The sequence below is a fragment of the Stegastes partitus genome, unplaced genomic scaffold (assembly GCF_000690725.1).
Source record: "Stegastes partitus isolate 25-593 unplaced genomic scaffold, Stegastes_partitus-1.0.2 Scaffold284, whole genome shotgun sequence".
NCBI lineage: Eukaryota > Metazoa > Chordata > Actinopteri > Pomacentridae > Stegastes > Stegastes partitus.
This window is the reverse complement of record NW_007578015.1, coordinates 260,855-281,221: the sequence shown is the minus strand read 5'-3', so window position 1 is coordinate 281,221 and position 20,367 is coordinate 260,855. Positions and strand designations below refer to the sequence as shown.

Here is a 20,367-nt window from a genome sequence, read left to right as displayed (position 1 = left end):
TTCAGGTATTTATCATCAACCCCGACTCACATGACATGAAAGGCTTGTCAACAATCCAAAACACACAGCATCTAGCTCTAAAGGCATCACTAAAGATGGGAGGCGGCCTCCGGCACCGACTTATCAGGTACTTACGATGCGGTTCTGACATCCCTCCCCAGGCGGTTCCACCATTCATCACTCGAGCGATGTGAGTTTTCGGTATCTGATAAAAGACACCTGGAGCGGAAGCCTCTCGGATAAAAGGTTTAACATCTTGGAGAAACAAAAAGGTTGCTTCCACCGGAGCACTTAGGAACACCATGACCTCTTAAAGACCACGGCAGGCTCGGAGCGGCGAGCAGCAGAAACATCCAGTGAGTGGCAGCTCTGCGGATGGAAGCACCTGGTTGATGCAGAAAGGTCAGAGGTGGCCCCGTCAGCCGAAAACAGAAATCCGAGGCCGTACAGGGGAAGAAACACGGTTTAGAACTCCAAAGCAAAAGACTGTTTAAATGCAGATAGCGGAGGCGAAGCTGCCGCTGTGATGAGCTCTGCTAATACCAACGTCCTTGCATACTGATGCGCTCTCGCTGTTTTGCACAGATTGTGCTAATGAGCTCTCTCTGTGACATTGTGGTGCCCTAAGTGTAGCGCAGGATTCTCCAACCGGCTTCAAATTGCAAAAAATTGAAGAGCAAAAACAAGATGCTTATTGTTGAATTACACAGCGGTGATGGGGAGGAAACCGTCGCCTTCTGTGGACTTACATGTCTTCATCTAGCTCTTTCTTGTCTTACAGTTTTATTAAACTTGTAATTAGAGAGGCTGCTGTTGTAGGAATTAGCTTCATGCATTATCCCATATTGGTCCGAAATGGCATTTATTTACATCCGCGAAGCATCTATAAATAGCCATCGAACTATTGAGTGTAATTGTGACCATGCAGAGATAGCGGCCCCCCCCGAATCCAGCTCCACGAGGTCGCTCCCGGGCAAAAGTCCACGGCATGACAGTGTTGTTTCACCTCGATGTGTTTCAATTACACAGCACAACAAATGCAGCGTTCGGAATGGGTAATGCGAACATTAAAGCCTGTACCCGAGGGTTTCAGCAGAGCAAGTTTATGTTTGAAGACTCTGTTTACTTATTCAATACACAATAATTCTGTGAATGTATTCTAGCTCGAGGCTTGAGCATACTGCTTATTTGTCCAATGAAGCAATCCGAATCCTCTCCAGCGCGCCACCAGCGAAGCTCATTTGGCAAAGGCACGGCGCGGCATTAGCCGGTAAATAAAGTGGCGTGGTGAGTGTGTGCGAGTGCGAACGAGCTCGGGAGAGTTTTTTTTTTTTCGCAGGCCATGGGTCTGTATCTTATTTAATAGACCTCTCCTCTCTCCCTCTCCTCTCAGTCCAGTCCAGCCTCGTCCTAATGAAACAATAACAGCTACAGCCTGTCACCATCTGCTCTTATTACTGCTCCGCCGCCGCCTCCCCGCGCTTCTCTCTTTTTCCGAAACACTCCATTTCACTCCACCTACAGCGCCGCTTGTTTTCTTCTTATTCATACAATGCATGCACGATCACACCGATGCAAATAATGGCCAAATACCACACTGGTGTGATGGCTGTAACCGAAGCTCGTCCGTCTCTTTTTTTTATTATTTTGCGATTCCATGCAACGTGATGATTCATTAAAATGCCCAACGCTGTACCTTCCAGCTAATTGAATATGTATGGGCTTAACTGGAAAGTTTTTTGTGTCGTGGGATTACCTCCAAACTCTGCTTCTTGATGCAATGACTTGATTAATCCCGGCGGAAAATTGCAGAATTATAGCCACCAAATATAGAAAGTGAAGCAGCAGACGCTGAGACCGTGATGTAATGGGATAGAAAATTCATGGCGGACAGAATTCGGTAAACGCAGCTCCAAGGCGCCGGTTATACCTGACGTTAGCGTGCGTGTTGGGTGATCCGGTTGCTTGGACCACATTTGAATGGCCACATTGTTTTGTGTTTTCGATTGGGTGCTTGGCTACGTTTTAAGACCACCTACTGCATGATAACATACAGTCGTGACTCGATAATCCGACCCTTAACAATCTGAAAACCTTGCTATCCGATGGATTTTTAGGAAAAACGAACGGAACCTATAAAAAATAGCCTTAACATACCGACAGCCTTGGATTCTGACATAACATGACTTAACAATCCAACAGATTTACTTACCTTTGAAGTCAACCAACCATCAAGCCCTCCTTGTATCTCGACCTCCGTCTTGACAATCCGACACCTTTGCTGTCCGACATAGAAGAAGGTGTCGGATTATCGAGTCTTGACTGTATTTATTTTGTATGCTTCACCACAACATCTGAACATTTTGAAAAGCCCATAGAAAAATAGGAGGTGTGTCAGAAAAGTTCCAGGACTGGTGTCACAAAAGATAGATTTCAAACCCAGTTTTCCCATTCGAAGTAATCCACCTGGAGTCTAACCCACTTTCCGTGGTCCTCCGTCGTCACAGCCATCTTGTTGTCGTCCACGTCTTCAAAGGCCTTGATGTATCCCTTGAGCTTGGGGAAGAGAAAGCAGTCCCACGGAGGTTGCTCCAGCACAGAGATGTTCTTCTCAGCCAGGAGCTGTCGGCGTTGTCTTGGTGAAGCAGCCACGACTCTCGCCTCTTCTCTGAACGAAGCAAACAGATCTCTTTGTAGACGAGCTGGTTGATGGTCTGAAGGGGAAAACTCCTAGCTTGAAATACGTCTCTTGTGACACCAATCCTGGAACTTTTCTGACGCACCTCGTACACCAATCGGCCCCATCTGTTAAAAGTGTTGGTCCCCCTAATGTCACCACTTTGACAGAGGATTCTTTGAGATCTCTAGAGTTTGGTTGATACCTTTGGCTCTCATCCCTCGAGCCGATCCTCAGCAGTTCCGTCGGGCGGTAGCATCAACTTCCACGCGGGCCCGAGGCTTCCCCTCGCACCGCCACGAGATGATTAACGTCTTTCATTTCATCAGTCGGTTTTAATGCCGCGATTCCGTTGCTTCTCAAACATCTCGACTGATTCGATCTGCCTGGAAACACACCAGGGAACGGACCCGGTTCGAGTTATTATATTTTAGTATTTTTCATTAGTTTGTCTTTTTTTTTCCAATTCGGTTTAATTTCAGTTAGCTTCCCCCAGTGGGTTTTCTGGTTTTAGTTTAAAAATGCTTTAGTTTTTATTGTTTTCTATATTAGTTTCAGGAAGGGGAGCGAGATTTAGGAAGCTCGGAGAAGGTTTTACGACACTTTGTGAGCGCGGTTGACTCACAGTCATGCAGATATCGCCGGCTCGTGATCGCCTGAACAAAATTGAAGACATCTCTTATCTCGTGTCGGCTTTCTGAAAGTTTAGTTTCAATAATAGATACGATTGTTTTGTGTAATCTTTAAATTTGCAGCCTGGGAAGCGCGTTGGGAGCTGCCATTTAAAAGATTTTGCATGTAGAGCAAAGATCTGATCACAAGTGCTCACTCAAGACTCGAGATGCATTTATTGGACCTGTGCATTTGTTTTCAACTAATGTTCATACCAGATGTGTGTAGGGCCCAATATGCTGTACAGTAATTGTCCTTCCTCTTTGGGATTGCATTGATCACGGCAGCTAAACGGTGAATATATGAACACACATGCATTTTTACCATTACTAGCATCAGTGTAATGACATCAGTGCCCTACATTAATATGAAGGGGTTTCCACGACGACACAATCGGCTAATGAACCCTTTCAGTCAGAATCCTTCTTGTTTTTGAAGCAATTGCTGGAGAAAAAAAAGCGAAAATTTCCCTTTCGCTGTCCATTTAGTGGAAATCATCACTCGATCTCGCGATTGTTTCAAGACGAATCCGATTTTTTGTGCCAAATGAAGCGCTACGATGGGAGGTTTTTTTTTTCAATCTCAATCATCCCATCATTGCTTCGTCCCTTTTCCCGCTGCTAACCCGGCTTACGCCGCGCCTTGAGGCCTCGGCCATAACAATAGCCATTAAACGACGTGTCATTGCCAAGCTCGCGGGCAATGTCATCCATTCTGCGGCCCGGCCCAGCGCTGCCGGTCCTATTGTGCTGATGGTTTTATATCACATTGAGTAAGTGCTTGTATGGCTGACCGACTGATATATGGCCTCATTATATTGTTTGATGGCCGTGGTTGAGCCGGGTGATTATGCCGCTGATAAACCACAGCGAACGAGGGACCCGATAGGCTGATAGGCTCATTAAGACGCGTATTGATCAGAGGCATTGACTGCTTCTCTGTGTGTTTGCATGTGCTTATCACTTGCAGACTGAGACGCGCACTATATTCCCCCCCTTTCCCCCCTCTGGCTCAGATCTCTTCACAGCTCGGTTACAGGTGCCAGCTCCTGCTCTTTATATTTAGTAGCCGAGGCTTTGTCGAGCGGCTCGCGGTGAGGCGGGTGGCCAGGCCAGCTGCTGGGATGCTGTTCAGTGTCAGCTGTTACTGGCAGGGGAGGAAGCGCGGAGGAGGCTTGTCATAACCTTGAATTGGAATTGTTTTGTATGTGCACAGCTGGTGAGCTGCTACTCTTTGTCGACTGTGATAGCAGCTGACACCAAACTGTGATTTGCTTAGCGGTGGGCACGCTCGCAGTCCACGCTGGTAACTGCCAGTTCTGACAAAGCTCCACATTCACACCCCTGAATTATTTGTGTTTCATAAATGGGTATTGCAGGGAGAGGAGGGGAGAAAAAAAAAAAAAAAATCAGGAAAGAGCGGTCGCTGTTTTTTGGCTGCTTATTTGTTTGCTACAAATAAACCTTTGTGTTCACCTTGTGCCGCTCCTCTCCGAGACTTGCTTTTTACTTATTATTTTAAATGGAGCAGTCTCGCCCTGCCGCACGCTCCCAACAGCTCTTAAGATGTGCTTTAGCATTCGGAGTGCCGAGAGCAAGAGGTTAAAAATATTTTGTCTTGAAGCAGAAGAAAGGCACGCTTCAGGTTTTTTTTTTTTTTTTTGTGTGTGCAGTTTCGCAATAGAAAGCGGGTAGCCGTGAGGAATTCTTTCTCATCTTTTTTGGCACGGGTTGCTATGAAAAGAGGTGGCGAGTGGCATGAATATTTATGTGTGTTTTCTCAGCTGGTGGAACCCTTGACCCCCAGCGGAACGGCCCCTAACCAGGCTCAGCTGCGGATCCTGAAAGAGACGGAGCTGAAGAGGGTCAAGATTTTGGGTTCGGGGGCTTTCGGAACGGTCTACAAGGTCAGTGTGCGCATCTGTATTTATATTGTGTCACATTCAAATACTCCACATCATGAAGTGAGTCAGCTAAACGTAGCCGGCGCAAAGTTTCGATAGAACAACGCCGCTCGACAACCTAAACAATAAGCATAAACATTTCCCCTTTTGTTGCAGTGTTTCCTGACAGACATGCGCCTAGGGCAGCTCAAGGACCTGGAACGGAAACGGCTGTTTGCTTGCCAAATTCACTGCCCTTGGCAAAATTATTCATACCCACCCCGAAAAAAAAAAAAAAACCTCAGCAAAGCCCTTTAAATAAATACAGACTCCAAATTTCCCCCCTTGTGTTAATTAATATTTCAGATTGTGTTCATCGCTGTGTTGTTTTGCACGTTGCAGAGGAATGCAAGCAGGCCGCCGTTATCGGGTTCATCGGGATTTAGAGGCATTTATAGTGATTGCCTGTATATTTCAGGGCATCTGGGTCCCGGAAGGTGAGACGGTGAAGATCCCCGTGGCTATTAAAATCCTCAACGAGGCCACCGGTCCCAAAGCCAACGTGGAGTTCATGGACGTGAGTTTTTTACAACAATTTGTGTCTGTTTTGTGTGTGTGTTCACCTCTTGTGTGTCTGAGCGATATAAAAAAATAAAAAAAACAGAGAGAGGGAGGGAGGGAGGCCGAGCCTGTCACTTTGTGGGATTGTGCGTTTGGCGGTAAACTCTCATGAGAGCGCCGTTTCACTCAGAGCCTGTAATAAAGTGAGCTGCACTACACTGTACAGAGAGGCATGTATTGAACAAGACTCTATTAAAAAACTGCACTTGTTTATGAGATATGGCTTTATTGGAATCCAGGAGTGATGGAGGGGAGGAGGAGGGGGGAGGGACGAGGAGTCAGCTGTGGAGTTTCTAGTCCTCTTTGTCACCTTCCTAAACTCTTCTTTCCTTCCACACACATGAGGAGGTTTTGCAAAACGATAGACTGTGGTGTCACCTTTGTGCGTGCCCATTTGAGAGACTCCTGCTCGATGCTGTGCCATATTATTACCGCTTTTATTGGACGATGCCAGCGTTGCCCAGCAACTCCGTTGTTGCGCTGTTTACTCCGGAGATCATCGCTGATTCCGGTCAGCATGGCGACCACGACGACAGTGATGACGGGAAAGAGTCAAGACAACATTCTTCTTCCTGATGTCTTGGCTGATTTAGGAAGCAGTGTGTTTGAAGTTTGCCTCCAGTTAACTTCAATGCCATCAATTAGCCAATCAAAAGCTTCCAAAGCCATGACATCATCATCCCAACTAGTCTGAAGGCATAGTAATCTTAGTGTATGTAAACTTCTATTTTAAAAAAAGTAGTAAAAAATTCTCTAAAAAATTCTCTGTCTTTTTATTCTGGTGTTTAGCAAATAGAAATAATTTTGTTAATCCTAACTGAGCTAAAACAGGAAAAGTTTAGTCTGATTTAATGTCAGATAGTGAGAAAAAAAAAGGTTTTATGTCTTTTTATAGTGTATTTTCATAACCTGGCTCGTGGGTTATAACAAATATGGCACAGATTTAACTCAACATAAGGATATTTATTATAACCAAACCATGTAATGAATAATAATAATTATGTCGTGTGACTGTCAGTAGTATAGGTGAGTGAACATGATGGGATGTTAGGTGTTGTGGAGCAGAAACAGGCAACAAAAAAAGATCAGCACCAACGAGGCCAGGTCACAAAGAGTGACAGAGAGAAGGCTGAACTTTATGGGCCGTCCTGATGCCTTCAGGGACCCACAGGTAATTGGAATCTAGGCCTCCAGCTGGCATTGAGCGTTCCTACTGTCCTCCAAGTGGACTCCAGCAGATTAGAAAAGTTGCATAATAGCAACAACTGCTCCTCTGCAGCTGTTTATGTATAATCGAGTCTCGGACGAGCGAAAAGCCTCAGTGACAAATCAAGGAAGGGAAACGAGACACTGGTGCAGCAAAGTAGGAGAAAACGAGGTGGAAGGCTTGCAGATTTTTTCGAGAACGTTTCCACAGCCCAGACATGGAGCTGTCAGCAGCGGGGCTACACACACAGTTTTCACACGCCATCTTGGTTGTTGTTTACGTCCCACCCCCAACTTTGCCGTTGCTAACCCAGCAACCCCCAAAGTGATATCATCTACAGTCACGTGACACCGGACGAGACTTTTCCCACTTCATGGACTGAACGACACGAGGCGACAGGACTCTGACATGCTTTTGGCATCCAGTTACACATAATTTCCAATTGCTACTGACTGATCTACCTTCATTTTTCAAGCAACAATATTCTCCAGCCTCTCGGTTGTGAGAATTTTCTTTCTCATATGTGAAAGAAAACATCTCAGGCCATCTAAAGACGCTGCCTTGTACTTTGTTTTTATAAATCAAATGCATAATCAGTTAGTCAAATGCACAGTAAGTGTTTTTTCCTGTCGCATTTCACTTGTTGATTAATGTTCCACCGCTATATAAAGTCGTGTACCTCTATGGAAACAGCACGACCAGGGAAAAGGAGAGGAGAGAAACATCATTATAATAAAAAAGACTGGCGTTATTTCTGTTCCATACTTGTCTGCTATTTCCTCTTCGTAAACACGGCCGACAGTTCAGACGATTTCAGCCAAAGCATCCCCTGAATTTATGTCAGAGGACTGTAGGTCACAGTGGTTGCACCGAGGAGAGCAACATCTTTTTATTAATTTTTACAGACTCCGATCAGAGCGTAGGGTTTATTTTTGGCTGCTTTTTTAAATGACACGTGTAGATTGAAGTGATTTTGATGAAATGCGGGTGAGACGTAATTGGGTTAATCATCCTGATGAAACCGAAAGTCACATGTGTTGAACTCAAAGCTCCAGAAGTTTAAAAATCAAGCAGTTCTTGCCGGTTTTTTGGAGTTTCTTTTGCCTTTTAAAAGTGCTTCTGGGTTTTAGGGTTGAAATATATTCTCTGTGGACCACCTTTATGTAAGACAAGTGATAAAACTACTGTTAGGACACCAGTTATTCCACCCGGTGTTGTTTGTATTAAGCACTTAGCAGCATGTATGTGAGATCAACCCGATTAAACCATTTTTTGTTTTGCTTGCATGCTCAGTTGCTGGATGAGGAAGGATGGAAGGTATGATTTTAGTGCATATTTAGCATTGTTTGTGGCAGAAGAGGCAAATTGAAGCTAATGAGAAATCTGGTGATGCTACCATCATTATCCACAACCAGTTGACTGCTAAACTTCCTTCACATCCCTCCTGCAGCAACATGCTTCCTCCTTTTTATTCCCTTTTCTACTCAGTTTTTCCTCTCTTCTCCACCTCCCTCCTCTTCTTCTTCTTCTTCTCCCTTCCCTCTCTTCCTCTCTGTGTGTTTCTCCCAGCGGGGGTCTCTGTCCATCCAGAGCCAATATGCTCTGTCTGCTGGCTTGTTAAACAGCAATCTAAAGGCAGGCTCACGCCTCGCCGCTGAGAAGCTAGCCACCGGAGTGCCAGCTCCAAACACACTCGGAAAGTCCACACAGATATGCACACACACACACATAACCAAACGGCACACTCTCCGCAACAAAAAAAGCCTCCCCGGGCGGCGGTGGCCTCGCATGCGAGAGATGCACGGGGATTTGCTTGTGTTGGCAAATATGTGAATTTGAGTTAGCGACTTGATTATTTGATATGTGAAACGCGAGGGCCTAATAATGCAGTAATTTAGCGAGCTCGGATGCATCTACACACACACACGCGCGCGTCGGGGAGGGAAGCGTGCGGCGCTTTCGCAGGGCCGCGGGTTGAGGGGGAAAGTGAACAAGCGATGGGAAGGGAGGGTCAGCCGGCAGTAATGGAGGTCAGCGCTCAGGGAGATGAGAGAGAAGCCGCACACACTCACAGGAACGTTTGCCCGAAGAGTACAAAGCCGGAGCGAGAGTTTAGCCCGACATGGTTTACGACTCCGGGGTCTTTGGAGATCACAGCGAGAATAAAAAGCTTCTTCTTTCTGTCACACACCTCCTCCCTCCCTCTCTTGATCCCAAGGTGTGAGGCATCCCCCGGTGTCGAGGGAGGTGGCTGCAAGATGTGCGGGGCGGAGGGAGCAGGTGGTTTTATGAAGTAAAGATGTAGTGGCACTGCTTTGGGCCAGGAGGCTCTGTTTAAATCAGGCCACTGATGGTGCCAAAAGCCTCTCTATGGCCTATGGCCCCCTCTCCTGTTTAGAATTAATCTACTCACACCCACACCGCCGCCACTCTCCCTCTAAGCTCATTCTTTAGCATCTAAATTTAAAACGGCACCTCATCTATCTATCAGCTGCCCCAGGGCCAAGCCTGGATATACACCTCCTCGACCACTTGCTGTATGCAAAGAGAGAGTGTGTGTCCTTGAGTGTGTGAGTGTTTCAGAGAGCTGCCGAGAGAGCGTCGTCCACATGTGAGAGAGAGTGTGTGAACGAGAGGGAGACCCCGAGAGAGGTAATAGGAGCTGAGGACGACTGAAGTGAGTGTTTTTAAGCGATGACACTGAGTGCAGCTTCTGCTCAGCCCTAATGCACATGCACGCCGGCCACAAGTATCAGTCCTCGCCATCATAACACTTCATCACCGCCGCACATCCTTCTGCTTGCAGCTCCGCAATAACAATTACCCAACGTTGAGTCCCAACTGTTCAAACCTCTACGTCCATCTGCTGCAGGAAGACATGAGAGATCGAGGAGGGGAGGGAGAAAATGCATCGACACGCCAAGTAACACAACAAACAAAGGCGGCTTATGAAATCAGACGTATAATAACTTCATGCGAGGCGGCACCAGATACGGCGAGCATGCACAGGCTCACATTCTGGTGTTTTAATTGTGTTGGTGCAACATTTAAGACCCTCTGTGTGTTATACATGCTAAAATATAGATGAAAAAGGCTGTGTTTGTGCAGCTTTGAAGACGGGGTTCTGCAGGATTTTCTCTCACTGCGAGAATACTCTGGACAGATGCTGCGCATGCAGATATAGTCACCATCCCACAAGTCTTAATTTATGCATCTAACTCCACCTCCAGTAGGAAGTCGCTGGAATACAGTGCGGTGCTATCCGTGGATAACAGATGCATGGTCAGACGCATTGAATTCTACTTTTTTGAAAAGAACATCTCGCTGCTCGATAAACTGAATAATTATATCGTTTCGCAAATTTACATCTCCTCTCCTTCACACTGCTGTTTACAAAAGGTTAAATCCGAGCAGAGCAGCATTTTAATGATGCGCTTTCAATCTTTTTTATTTTTTTTTTCTCCAAAGCATTTCATTCATAATGTATAACTGTCGTCGTTGATTTGCGTAAACGCTTAATTTTTCAGCAGCTTGCGAGCTAAATTCACGCCAACGTTGTATTTGCATATACAATACACAGCAGAGGAACTAATTAGAATGGAAATTTATTATAACAAAAGTGAATACACCTGTGATTATTGACACTATTTAAATACCTGTGATCAGTGGAACGAACTCGGGTGCAGCTGTGAATACCAAACAGCCAGACGCCGTGAGTGAGATAGTTGTAGAATGACCTGAGAACAACAGATCTTGGTAAGTTTTAGACCTTTAGAGTGCGTCTACCGTCTTCTCCACATGGAGAAGAGTTGCCAGATGAAAACTCTGATTGGTAGATCAGAAATCAGTGGACAGTGCGGAGTATGTAATGGGTCGTAGTAACGCTAATCAGAGCCGCAGTGGTCATCGTCTTAAAGTGACACCATGGACAATTTAACTCTGACGAACAGACAGACTAGTTCTTCAGCCTCGAAAGACGGCACCCAAGAAAGAAAGAAGAACTCCTCCCTGCTGTTTGGCACTCAACTGCAAGCTACAACTTCGCTAACAGAAGCCCGACGAACACTGGGAACACATTCTTTGGTCAGATGAGATCAGGATTAATTTGTTCAGCTTCGATCCGACCTGGCTGCCACAGTGAACGCATAATCCTGACAGCGAAGCGCGACGATACGGGGCCGCGCGAGTACAAATGCCGTTGGGAAGACGGCATCATGTAGATGGCATTGTGTGGATTTACCAAAACACTGGCTGACAAGACGACTCCCAGACTGCTGGAGCTTTGTGGAGTAGTCCAGCATGAGAAGAATCCAAAGCATGCAGCCAAACACGAGAGTTCACAAGAAAGGAGAACGACGTCTCTTGAGAATTTCGTGCAACGCTGAGTTGGTCATCGTAAAGATTTGAGTAATGAAAGGTGTTTTTGTTGTGTTTAGACCCAAATGAGGAAGCTGTATTTTCAATATAGTGTGTTGAAGCTGTTAGTTTTTAATTTGCATGAGTGCAAACACCCTCCTGTTCGACTCTGAAGTACTACAATGACTGCAAAGTGATGCCATTTTGAATCATTTGGCATTAAAGTCTCACTCCTGTTGTATACTGTAGAAGTTGTCTCTGCCCTTACTTGCTTCGTCAAACTGATATTGAAAAAGTTTGACGTCTAGTTTGTCTGAAATGTTTTGTCTGAAGCAACCACAGGACAAATCCTCAACCCTGAACTGCAACAACCTTCTTAGTCCACCTTTGTCCCACTCTCCCCCCTCTCACCCAGGAGGCCCTGATCATGGCCAGCATGGAGCACCCCCACCTGGTGCGCCTGCTGGGCGTCTGCCTGAGCCCCACCATCCAGCTGGTCACCCAGCTCATGCCCCACGGCTGCCTCCTCGACTACGTGCACGAGCACAAGGACAACATCGGATCGCAGCTGCTGCTCAACTGGTGTGTCCAGATCGCCAAGGTAAGCCACCGCGATCGGGTCGCAGCGTTACTGTGCGCTACTGGATGTGTGGGCAGGTGTGAGGGCGGTAATAGATTTTACGGATTTGTGTTCGTGTGGCATGAATGCGCCTTTTATTTCCCAGCCAGAATTTGACTGATGGTGGCAGAAGGTTGCCAAGTCCGGCGTCAAACCAAACAAGCTCCTTTTTTTTTCTCTTTTTTTTGCAAGAATATGATGGGATAGCACATTCCAGTTTCATATTTAAACAGCTTTCGAACCGCTATCGCAAACAGAGCTGTCTGACCTTTCGTTTTGATGTTTTACTTGCTCAGGTTTCTGTTGCCGTTGTCCAGGCTTTATGAGATTGTGTAAACACCGACATTATGCAAAGTCGAAGCAATCATGAAGAATCAGAACAGCAGCTGCATGTCAGGAAGCCTGCCATTTGGAGAACAAATACAGAGCTCGTGGCTCTGTCGGTGTTCAACTTTTAGTATAAATCTTTCTTTCCAGTTTGCCCCTGTTGATCCTAATTATCCTCATGGCTTGACACATTGATCATTTTCGCAGCCTTCCCCCGGTGACACGATAGGTCGCCGATGTTAAGCAACAGACACGTCTCGTTTGCCTTGAACTCTGTCCTTGAAGCGCAGTGGTGTTATTCTTTCAGGAAATGAGTGCCTGGCGCAAGAAACGCTCAAATTAAAGACCCGTTTCTTTGCTACCCAAACAAAATCTGCCCTCAGAATCGTCGAAGCAGCAGCAAGGCTTGAAATATTGTGTGTGCTTTTGCTTACCCAAAGAACATTTGTGTTTTGTTTGCAAATTAAGTCGATGCAGCCAGATTGCTTGATAGTGTAACTGCTGGGTAAGATTTAACTTCTCTGAGTTATGACTCCGGGATGGCGGTAGGGTGCTAGGCTGCTATTACATGCTGCGCAGGCAGACATCTGCTGTGATGCAGAGGCATCCCCCAGCAGCTCTGCAAGCCCGAGCAGCAAAAGAGGATTTGACAGAAGTTTGATTTACTGCTGGTGCTGATCAGCCTGATAGGACTTTAGACAAGACGACAACTGCTAATATATTTTACCAGAGTTGATTCTGTTCTGTCCATGCTTGCTAATGTATATTCTGAAGATCTATGGTTCTACCCGCTGAGGTTTAACTCAAGCAAAGAGACAAAGAGGCCAGTTCAGCCATGCCTCCGAGGAGTGTTTGTATAATTAAAGTAGCAGTCAGCTATTTCACAAGTCAATCCAGATATTTCTTTGTGGATGGTAAAGCGGCTGTGTTCCTTCACTGCGGGCCAGGAATCGAGACAAACTGGACACTCGTGACATTTATCAGAATGAAGGTTTGAATAAGAAGTTTCAAGACTGAACTTTTTAGCAAAAAGCACACCTGGTTTTGAATTTGGCCGCCATCCCTTTAGAAGTTGCTGTTTGCCGTCGATACCATGCCATGCTGGGAACGCTGGAAGTCCCGTTCTGTAAGCGCCATCTGCGACACACGCTGGATGTCGTCCACTGTGTCAAAACGGCAAGCCTTCAATCTGAATTTCATTCTGGGCGAGAAAAAGGAAGAAGTCCCAGGCAGCCAAATCTGGTGAGACCATTGTGTCGGTGCGATTACAAAACTGCATTTTCAACATGCTGTGAGCGGGCGTGCTTGGACGTGATGGTGGTTCAGGTGGTTTGGGCTGAATGTTCTCTCCCAGTTACAGTTAGAACGACAACTCCCCAGTGTGAATATCGAGCAAAACGACGAGCTTTCTCTCGGTTGTGTTGTGGACCTGAAGCGCCCTCGAACATTCCTGTTTCGTCTCTATGTTGTAGCCGTAGACCCAACTCTTCAATGAAGGTTGGGTCCATTTAACACAGAATCTGATTTGCTCTCTGCACAAGTTTGACGTCTGTGCTGATATCGCAAACCCCAGAATTTGACTTCCAGAGGGATCACTGTGCCAAACTAAACTTAAACTGTTTTTGCTTTTAATAGACGCAGTTTGAAACTATTTCAGCGAGGTCAGTCTTGGGTATTGCCATCGTTAGAGCAACTTACCCCGCCTTACTAATACATAACGACTTTTTGAGGAAATCGAATCGCTGTCCGACACCGCGGAGTCCTCCGTGTAAATGCAACCGAGGGTCTGTCCGTGTGCCAAACACGAGGAATTAATCGAATCCGGCTCCTTGTTATATAAAGCGACGGGGGGAAAAAACAAGCGATTCCAAAACGCATCATCAAACGGTTGCGGTGTTTACCTGCTCCCCGATCCCTGATCAGATTAACAACTGAATTATTTGTCGAGGCAGGGGAGCGGTGATCTGATTTGCATAGGTGAGGGAATGGCATGAGCCAGAGCCTGCCTCGCTGCTAATCTAGCCCTGCAAGTCATCCATCATTTCATGTTGATGCGTAGCTCTTAGCTAACTTGCTAAACTGGTGGAGGGAAAGTGAAAACTGGGCCTCGAGTCATCATTAAGACACAACTGCTGCTTTTAATTGATCAAATCTTGTTTTATTTGTGGTCTTATCGACTGTTTTTTTGAGGCCATCGTGTGTAAAAGAAACCGAACCATGACACCCAAGACCTGGAGGTATTCAGCCGTCGTCAAGTGCCCAGTTTAAGACACACTCATGTTGCCCTTAGCTCCAAAGCAAACCATGAAGAAACAGTAAACCCATTACCTGGGTGTTCATAAATGACCCTTTGAAAAGCCTTTCACAGACCATCTCTGAGATAATCCCTTCTTTCAAAAGCACTCCATCATTCAGGCTCTGATTCGTATTGGTCATCGTTAAAGGTGAGCTATTCTGTTGTTTAATCTCTGGGAGTCAGTGATGAGCGCTTGGGTCACATGGGGTTTTGGGAGGTTAGTGTGGGAGGGCTTAACCCGGCGTCACCCCTCCACATGATGGATGATTCCCCAGAGCTCGAGGAGCAGGTTACTTAAGCAGGTACTTATTGCCGTAATTGGATTCGATTTCACCTGTGGCGGCAGGAGGGGAAATGTCAGGTTCTTGGTGGTTCTGTCAGCTAAAAAAAAAGAGCAAAGGGGCGGGGGAAGATTATTCAGAACTGTCCTCAACCCACAGAGCATTATGACATTCAATTCAGTAAACAGATTGATTGATAGCGGAAGCTGCTTTGGACTTCTCGATGACTGATTGGAAATCATACACCGATAATTAGTTTTTATTGAGCGAATTAGCAAATCGGTCCGGTCTCGTCAGCCCTCTCTGGTCCTCTTAGCCCTAAAGAGACTTGCCTTTAGTGTTTCCATTATTATAAGTAAAAGCTATCTGAGTGCTGGCTGGACTGTCACCACCTGGGGCTTAATGACAGGTCGCGCTTTGTCATTTTAAAATGGCACATCACTACATTTGAAGCGTCAGCATTTCGGTGTGTTATTTTAATGGCTTTGTATGTTTTCAGAGAAGTTACCCAACCGCTAGCATTTGCACATAGGCACAGATCAGTGCAATGGCGACGATAAGTCATAGAACTGCTTCGTAGGCTGGAGGGAAATTGGACCTGTTGGTTCTAGTTGTAATTTTGAAGAGACTATAAATGAATGGTGACGCCAGGAATTTTCATTTGTTGGAGGCAGTCGCACAACAAAATGGTCTTTGCAAAGTCTTGTAGGTATTTTTTAAGTGACACATACAGTCTGCTTATTGAGTTTTAGATGTAGAACCCATCACCATAGCCTCCTGCACCCTGATGAAGGTTGTATAAGTTAGAAAAACTTGGTTTATCTGTCGATTAACGAAGGCTTTTTAGCATAGCAGTATAGTTTAGACGTGGGATTATTTTTTTAATCTCGTCTTAACCACTGGCCCAATCCTTGAAAAACACTTGATCTTGTGTTTTCTTTTTTTATGTTATTATTATTCTCCCAACACTACTTTTTTCGTCCCCCCTACCTACTTTTCCTTCAGCCTACTTTTAAAAACGTATAATTTTGGCCTGTCGCACGGTTTAACTCACAAGCTTTGAGCATTTCTTTCCACTTTGAACACAAACGCAGCTCAAGATGTCGGCATTTCCCCACAAAGAAATTGGATTTTGAGTCACTTTTTTTACTGCAAACTACAACAATTTGGGTAAGAAAAGAAAACAGTTTGGGTTAAAATACAACCAAACACTGCCACTAGAATATCTCCTCAAGAACATAGGAAGCCTTAAATTGTCATCAGTGTCTTTTAAATGTTAACGCCTTCAAGTACTTGAGTTGATGTGAGCATCCATCCCTAGAACCAAATAAGGCTGCAAACTCAACCAAACTCCGAAGTCCCTAAAGACTACCGAACTGATGAGGGAATCGGTTTGACTTCATACGAGCCCTCCTTATTGGGACAGTTCCCAGTTCCAGCAGGGAGCCCATTTAACGGGATGGATTTTCTGGAGCCTAACTTATGGAGTTTAAAATGCTCACAGCGTGAAACCCAGGTAACTTGGTTCTCCTCTGTTTTATTAGCCTCCTGGATCCTCCTCGCGGGTCCTTCATCACATAGCCCCGAGATATTTTCCCAGATAGAAAAAAAAAGACATTCTCTGCAGTGTGTTCCGCTTTATTTTATCTATTTTATTTTTTGTGTGTGTGCGTCTTTGTGTGCACCCGAGCACATGCAGGTGTGTGTTTGGGCATGTGAGCCGAATAAATAACTCCGAGCACTCGTCGCTGAGTGATCTTTGCGCTCTCAAGGTAATGATGGGGAACCTCTCCTCCAGGAGAAAGAGCATCCTTCAGAAGTCGCACAAGCAAAAAGGGGAGAATGATTTCCCCGTGGTCTTCAGTTAGCTTTTGAAAAGGGTGTTGTTAAGATAGAGGACAGGAGGGAGGGAGGGAGGAAAGAAGGCATAAAATGAAAGGAGAGTTCAAAAAAAGGTCCTCGCGGCAAACTGAAGGCTGCGTGACGTATAGGACAAAACCAAGGACTGTGCGCCGCCGCCGACGTACACCGAATAGACACATTCCTCACAAGCAGCGCGACGAGTATCTTTAGTTAAAGGAATGCTTTGGCATTTAGGGGGGAAATTACCTCCTTCAGCTCCTCGCCGAGTGTGTTTGCTTTACAGACAACTAAACTAACCCGCTCCGGCGTCGAACAAACAGAGCGGTATCAATTTTCTCGTCTGACCCCTCAGCACGGACGCGAGGATCCCAAAAGTCTTCGTTTGAGTTACGAAAGCTGCTCGTTAACAGGAAATCAGAAAGCGCAGAAGAGGAATGATTGCAATTCAAAACTTTTTTTTAAACTTTCATAACTCTGAACACAACAATAAACATAAACAGTGTTCCATCGGCTGTTCGTAAGTAGGCGTGGGACAAAGTACAGATACAGCGATGCAGCTTTGGAGATTATTCTTAGCTGTACCTGTTGTTTTCTTTTACAAAGTCCACACAGAAGGCCTTCAGCATTGATTGTCCAGTTTGAATGTTATAGTGGTGAAATAATTGCATGCATCATCTAAAAGACATGCAACAATTCAGTCATTAAGTTAATTACGGTTGAAAAAATAACCTATAGATGGCTGAAAATATGTTATTCTGAGCCGTAAATGTAAAGAGATTCGAACTACAACATCACTTAAGAAAGGCAGTTTTGATGGTAGATAAAGAAGAGCGAGCTTCTTTAAGTTAAATATTGTGATGTCTCCACAAAAACACCGTTCCCAACATAATTTTTTATTAAATATCTGACCTGTCGTGTGGTTGCCCAGTTTAAAAAAGCTACGGTTTGGGTTTTAGTCGACCTCGGTTAATGTTAGACACCGAAATAACTTAGTAAGTGTTCAGAAAAATGTCAGAGTTTTGATTAAAAACATGACCTTTCCCTTAAATATTTCTACTCTATTTTCTGGGTTGTCAACACAGGCTGGTTTCAAGCGAGACAATTTTCGACTAATAATCGTTTTTCTATTAAAAAAGCAGCACAAACGCTAAACTAAATATGTATTTGCTGTTTCTTCTGTCTCAGCATCGAGTCGCTGCCTCTTTTCAAAGATGCTCTCTGCAGAAGTTTGTTTCCTTGATTCATGTTGGCAGCGCTTAGACTGACGGCTCTGTTTTATTTGATTTATTTGACCTTTTTTTTTAACCAGGCAAGATGGATTAAGAACGCGTTATTATGTTTAACATGGAAAGTGACAAGGGCAGGAAATGAGCACAGGTGGAAGTGACGGGAGACGAGCTCGTCATTTTTCAAAATAAAACAGCCTGTAGACTCGGCCGGAAATAAGATAAACCAATAAAACTTTTTTATTCCTTCTGTGCGGCCCGGTACCAAATGACCCACGGCCCGGTGGTTGGTGTGATAGATGATTGGTTGGATGTCGAAAATATGTTTCCATCAAAATGAAAATTGCTGTTTAGATGTACAGTTGTGACTTGATAATCCGACCCTTAGCAATCCGAGAACCTTGCTATCCGACAGGTTTTTAGGAAAAATGAACGGAACCCATAAAAATAGCCTCAACATACCGACAGCCTTGGATTCCGACATGACATTTTATGTCACAAATAAGGACAACAGCATATTATCTGACTTAACAATCCGACATATTTACTTATCTTTGATGTCAACCAATGGGCCACGTGCACACAGCACCGGTCAGTTGTAGTGTTCTAACAATACACTAGTTATTATAACAACTATAGAGAATAAATATTAACAACAAATGAGCCTTCAAGCATCGAGCCCGACCTCCGTCTTGACAATCCGACAGCCTTGCTAGCCGACATAAAAGAAGGTTTTACATTTAGTGTTGGATTATCGAGTCTCGACTGTATAACGCTGCATGATGCCGCTGTTAAGTTAGATAGATAATAATTGTACTTCATATTTAGTAGTGAGACAAGAGGGATGGTCACTCTTTAACAATTTCCCTGAGGTTTACGACAAAGGGATCAATAAAGTTTTATTCTATTCTATTTATTCTATTCTACATGGCAAAGTAAATGAAATAATGGCAACACAAAATCTGTAGGAGTTGTAATCAAAGCAAAGATCCTGATATTGTCCTTGTGAACATGCAGCATAACAGTCAAATAGCCAAATACGAGATTATTGAAGCCCAGCTAAGGTAGAACTGTGTTCATAAAACAACTACAGAAAATAAATATTAACAACAAATGAGCCTTCAAGCATCGAGCCCGACCTCCGTCTTGACAATCCGACATAAAAGAAGGTTTTACATTTAGTGTCGGATTATCAAGTCGAGTCCCACCCAGTGTTAATAACTGCACTTCATATTTAGTAGTGAGACCAGAGGGATGATCACTCCACATGGCAAAGTAAATGAAGGAGCAGGAGTTGTTATCAAAGCAAAGATCGTCCTTGTGAACATGCAGCATAACAGTCAAACAGCCAAATATTATTGAAGCCCAGCTCAGGTACAACTGTCCCAATGAGTTGCCAGACCTGGCAGAGCAAAGTGTCCGTTTCACCACACTGTAAAGTCGTGGGTATCTGCCAGCCCTCCCCCACCCGCCTGCCCGCCCGCCCGCCACAACAACAACAACAGAACCGGCCCGCTCCGTGTGGGCTCTGACCCGGGCAGGTGACTTGCTGCGCCACAAATTGATTGGCCGAGGCCTGTCGCCAGGCAGTGACTCTTCATCACTGAGTGTTTTGGGCATTGAGATAATGGCCTCCATTAATCTAGAGCCACACTCAGGGCTGTTCTCCTCCCACTGCCACACACACACACACACACACACACACACACACACACACACACAATGACTGACGCTCGCATAACGACACACACATAATGCAGAACAGTCGCCGAGGTCTCTTTAGATCTGTGTGAATAGCCTCTAATTTATTAGGCTCGTTCTTTCCTTCCCTTCCTGCCCTCCTTTCCTTCCTCCTCTTTGAATTTCCAGTGTTTTTGTCCTTTACTTTATTTTTCTTTTGTCATCCGTTATGTCTTTCCTTTTCTGTCCTTTATTGGCCCCATTTTCTTTCCTGTCATGATCGTTTTTTCCACATTTTTTTCTCCCATTTTTTCAATTTTTGTTATTCTTTCTTGTCCTTCTGTTTTGTTTGTTTCCGGTTGCGTTTTCTTTCTCTATGTTGTACCCTTTAATTTAAATCCCACTCTTTTTCTTTCCTTTCACTTCAAGCTACATCTCTCCTTTGCCTCCTTGCTCTCTCCTTTCTTTGTTCTCTGTCGCTCCTCCCACTTCTTTCTCGATTTTTTTTTAGGTTGCTTATGTTTCCTTTCCTTTCTTTTCCTTTCCTTCACTTTCTTTTCTTTTCTTGTCTTTTCTTTTCTTTTCATATCCTTTCCTTAAATTTAATTTCCTTTCCTTCTCTGTCCTTTCCTTTCCTTAATTTCCCTTTTCTGACTTTTC

The 20,367-nt window shown here is 44.9% G+C and overlaps 1 protein-coding gene across 1 annotated transcript in view; it reads left to right on the top strand.

Annotated features, from left to right (window-relative positions):
* The window catches only part of LOC103357967 (receptor tyrosine-protein kinase erbB-4), a 300,821-nt gene that overhangs the window by 251,260 nt on the left and 29,194 nt on the right, over nt 1–20,367 (top strand). The window contains exons 18-20 of the mRNA XM_008282741.1: nt 5,133–5,255; nt 5,710–5,808; nt 11,831–12,016. Coding sequence (XP_008280963.1) covers nt 5,133–5,255; nt 5,710–5,808; nt 11,831–12,016 — 408 coding nt within the window. The remainder of the gene's footprint in view (nt 1–5,132; nt 5,256–5,709; nt 5,809–11,830; nt 12,017–20,367) is intronic.